We start from the raw sequence: 4615 nt of genomic DNA, 5'->3' as shown, positions 1-4615 counted from the left end.
AGCAGGAAGCCCTACAACATTGTTTTATAGCAGCTTTTCAAAGGAAGACATTTTGATTAACTGCAAAATAAGGACACACCTAAACAAAGCCAAATAAGTGTGTTACTGTCCTTTGAACTTCTAGAGGCTCCTCTAGCCTGAGACTGGGCAAACACTAATTAGACCAGTGCACTTTGTGAGGTCTGGCTCCTTCTCTCCTCTCCTCATCTTTGGGGGAATCTGGCTGAAGTTGTCAAGCACAGAGTGAAAGCCAGGGGCCAAGATTACCTTCTGTCCTCGCAGAGAGCAAGTACAGTGGGAACAGGAACACCGGCCTCAGAGAGTGCCTTCAGTACCCTGCCAGGGCGAGTCAGAGAGCCATGTCAGCACAGAAAGGCATTAGGGAATCGATACGAGAACTGCATTGTTGCTAGGCAGACACACAATATAAAAAAAGAGCCGTGTGCTTAGTTTTAAACACACTAAAATAGCATGGCTGGGGGTAGGGGAAGGACGCGCACCAAAATCTTTGTATGGCCCAGAGCCCCAAGACTAACATACTCTGAAAAACCAAGGGGAGATCACAACTGCTCCCCAACAAGTGTCCTGCTGCTCTGATCCTGGCTCAAGGATCTCTGGCTTGGCAAACTGGTTTGCAGCATGACCCCTCCAGCACAGGGCTAGCCCTTCGCCAGGCTCCTCACTGCCCAGCTGCAGTGCTGTGCTGCAACCCGTCTCCCACCCACGGTGCCAGACGTGACAGTGAGATCCTGCATCTCCTGACGTGCTGGGAGAACTGTGGTATGCTCCCTGGATCACAAGGATTGGCAGCACAGGAATGCTTTTCACAGGGTGCTTTTCACAGGCACAGGGTCCTAACTGCATGCTCACCAGCAGCTGCAGGGCACAGCCTTGTCCCTCGGTCCGGGACTGCTCATGCTAGCTGTAGCAAACGGACAGATCCCAGACTGTGATACGGAGCTGTGCAAAAGGCAGGGGAGCGCAATGTGGGAGGCAGGTGTGTGAACTGTGTGTGTGAAGTGGAACAGAAAAGCCAAGGCTGGAATAGAGCACTGTCCCTAGCATGGGGTTGTTTGGGATCTCCTACAAGAGTCTTCCCTGGTCAGCTGGCGTGAGGACCACAGCTCCTTCTCACCTGTATTCCCTTCTGACAGCAGGGCCTGAGGGGTGCAGGCTGTCAGAGGGCTCCTTCTTCAGCACTAGCAAACGATCTCCAAACTTGACATAATAGGTCCAGGTAGACTGTCCATGGCCAAACTGCCGTAACACTAGTGGGCCTGAAGAGTTGAGAGCAGAGTGTCAGCAGACAAAATCATTAGCTGGGATTATTTCTCACCACTTCTCCAGCTTTTACTTCCCCTTCCTGCGCCTGGGTCTGAGATCTCACTTGCAGCAATCAGGAACCTACGCTTTGCTCCTGCGTCCCAAATCCCTGGGGAACATGGCAATCGCTCATAGATGGCTCACAGGCCAGGAATATTCCTGGCATCTCTTTAGAAACTTGTGCTCAACCCCTCCCAAATGAGGAAGTCCTAAAATGTTGTTTCCCATTTCTGGGACACGGTGATGGATCACTGAAACATGAATGGTTGCAACACTTACTTGGAGATCAGAAGCCTTTCATTAATATTATTTTTCAATCCATCTGTCGTATGATGGAAAGAGCAAACGGCTGCAGCATATGCAAGCTTTCAGGCTGAAGAGCAAAAAGCAGTGCAATACCTCTTGCCTGGTCACCGAGAACATTTTCAAGGTACTTTCGCAGATGATCTTTTGGGAGATCCATGTCTGGTCTCACTGAACGTGTATATGGAACAAACCCTTGCAAAGGAAAACCCAGATAGGTTTCCAGCTCTTTGAGTGCTACTTCTGGATCATCAACCTGAAAGCAGGAGGGAGGGAGAAACACTGGGTGATAGTTAGAAGACAAAATTGCCTGCAAAAGAAAGAGCTCTGCACACTTCTGATGCATTTATCTGAGAGTCCTACGGCACCGATCCACTAAGACACACAGGAGTTCACTGGTCAGTCCCTGCCATTACAAATACTCACTGAGCCTCCCGCCTTGGTCTCTGTCCCAGAGACGTACCTGTTACTGTGGCACCGGCACTGTGAGCTTGGCCTGGGCTAAGAGCTGGAATTCCCTGTGTGCAGTCCAGGGGAGCAGAGGTCACTCTTGCCACCAGCACCGTGCTTGTCCTTCCCCCTCACCAAAGTAAAACCCCTATGTTCACTATCACCAAAGCCTGGGGGTTAACCAGTCAGTCCCCACTGACAGATCCATGAAGCCTCAGAGCTTCTAGAAATTTATTAAATATGTCTTATTTTCTCACATCAGATGGATGCAGTTGTCTCAACCATACGGTTAGAGCTGTTTCTCTAATAGGGAACCGAGGTCCATAAGGGATATGCGACTTCTCCAAGGTTACACTGGCTGTAAGGTTTAGAGCTGTGAATGAAACAGGCCCATGTAGACTTTGCCAATAATCCTCCCCTTTAACCCCGTCACATCCTGTAGGAATAAGGACAGGCTGAAACAAAAGGCTTGGCAACACGAGGCTGCCACTGCGATTGAAAATCCCGAACCATTCAAGTCAAACACAGCTTCTGGACTTAGAAACCATATCCAAAGCCTGCCCTGGTCGCATTGCTTTGTACCTTCACTGTTTTAATGCCAAGCTGGGCTGCTGCTTTTAGGTTCTGGCTGCTGTTGTCGAGGAAGATGGATTCCTGGGGCTGAACACCCAAGCGCTCCAAGCACAGCTTGTAGATACGAGGATCTGGCTTGCGCATTCCTTCCCGATCAGATTCAACCATCTACAGCAACAACAAATGGATTATGCATGAGCCTACTGTGACCACAAACATCTGTGCAGAGTTGAAAATGGAGGATGGGAGGGTGGGAAAGAGACTGACAGTCTAATTAACATGTGAAATAAAGGACATGGGGAACAGAGGGCTGACAGAACTGGATAGGATGTGATTCAAGTGACTGCGTGGGTGCCAATTGCCTGGCTGTGGCTCTGTCAACTCAAATAAGCTAAACAGGATCAGCCAGTCCTTGGATGGAAGATATCCAACGAGATGTCACGATGTGGGAGACTCACTGGATGTCCCAGACTGTGCTGAACCAATTGCTCAGTGCTGTCCAAGAATGCCTTGGACTGCATCACCTTCCAAATGATCTGGAAAAGTGGTATCCTGACCACCGCACCTATCAACCACGCCAAAGCAATCTTCTAGAAGCAGAGATGTTGACCATTATCATCTGCCCAAATTTGGATCAAAAAAATCTCCAGTCAGTCTCTGCATACTCACATTGCCCTCAAAAGCATAAAAAATGCAAGCAGTATTTCACCCCTGCACTGACTGACACTCTAGGAATAGAAATTAATCTATTAGATAGACATAAAAGCCAATCCTAATGGAAATCCACATTCAATTACTTTTTTTTTTTTTCACTAATTACTGTGCAGTGCTGTTGCCTGCTGTTACAGAAGAGCCACACCGCATGAGTGATGACACCTGATAGGCCATAGTTATTAAAGTGCTTTGAAACAGTCTGGGATGAAAGCTACCACAGAGCACCACAACAAAGCATCACTCCACTAAGAGAACTTCATAGGCACTGGTGTCACTAGTATAATGCACAGAAAGCCCAGTCGATAATGACATAATGTTGACAAGTTGACTTTAAGCAGTCCTAGGTTTTAGATATATCGATACAACTCTTCTTTGTATATTCTGTTGTCCCAATCAAGGCTATAAAACAAAGAAGTCATCAATAAACTCGTGAAATTCAAAGATGTGAGTTGGGGCACACAAAAAAGCTAATTTTCTGTCATGCTGAGGCGAGTCCTCATAGCTGCCTGTTAAAGTGGAGCCACGCGAACCAGCCTCAAGCTTCATGGCTAATCTGCTTCATCTTTGCAAAAGCAAAGCATGCTGGGAGAGGGGTCTCTGCCTGCTCATCAGCTCAGATGAGCTGTCGAGGTAGCGGGATTTTTCTAATATGGGGGATGCTCTGCAATTCTTTGGGATGAAACAAGCTTTAAAGGGACTAAACATGAAGCAAGCAGGGGCACTAGGTAATAACATTTATTTCTTGTATAGTTTTCCAGCTTCTAAGTCATTTATCGACATCACTACCTATGCCTGTTACACGTATACTTGTGGTTGCGTGGGTGTTTTGCAATGAATTTTCAAATGCACAAGTACCTGCCACTTACTTAGACCCTCTTCAAGACCCAGTCACTACAACAAATTATGCCAGGAAACATTTTCACAGACTGTTACCTTTATGTCTACTAATACGTAAAGAATTTCAGTTGCAGCTTTCTACAGACCTAGCTTCAGAAATGCATTCTGGAATCCATCCAGGCTTACCACATCAAAGTGCTTTCGGTCTAGGGGCAGAAAGCTCTCTCCAAACAGCAGGCAGAAATTGTTGCTTAGAAGAGCTGTCTTAAGACCTTCTGCACGGATACACTTTACTGCTTCTGCCATTATGGGGAGCTGTTTTATCATCTCTTTTCTGATTAAGTCCGAGAGAAAAGAGTCCACAGGAACATGGGCATTTGCCTAAGAAACCAGAGAAACCCCCAAGAATGATAAT

General features: G+C 47.2%; 1 protein-coding gene across 1 annotated transcript in view; it reads right to left on the bottom strand.

The window, feature by feature from the left end:
• Positions 1-4615, bottom strand: part of ACAD10 (acyl-CoA dehydrogenase family, member 10) — a gene marked incomplete at its 3' end in the record, with an annotated part of 13670 nt that overhangs the window by 7547 nt on the left and 1508 nt on the right. Inside the window, exons 3-7 of the mRNA XM_010281411.1 lie at positions 4387-4581; positions 2659-2817; positions 1723-1882; positions 1137-1277; positions 268-358 (exon numbers count right to left, since the gene is read on the bottom strand). Coding sequence (XP_010279713.1) covers positions 268-358; positions 1137-1277; positions 1723-1882; positions 2659-2817; positions 4387-4581 — 746 coding nt within the window. The remainder of the gene's footprint in view (positions 1-267; positions 359-1136; positions 1278-1722; positions 1883-2658; positions 2818-4386; positions 4582-4615) is intronic.

The sequence above is a fragment of the Phaethon lepturus genome, unplaced genomic scaffold, assembly GCF_000687285.1.
Source record: "Phaethon lepturus isolate BGI_N335 unplaced genomic scaffold, ASM68728v1 scaffold6782, whole genome shotgun sequence".
NCBI classification, from domain to species: domain Eukaryota; kingdom Metazoa; phylum Chordata; class Aves; order Phaethontiformes; family Phaethontidae; genus Phaethon; species Phaethon lepturus.
The sequence above is the reverse complement of the archived record's forward strand: the minus strand, read 5'-3'. Positions and strand labels throughout refer to the sequence as shown.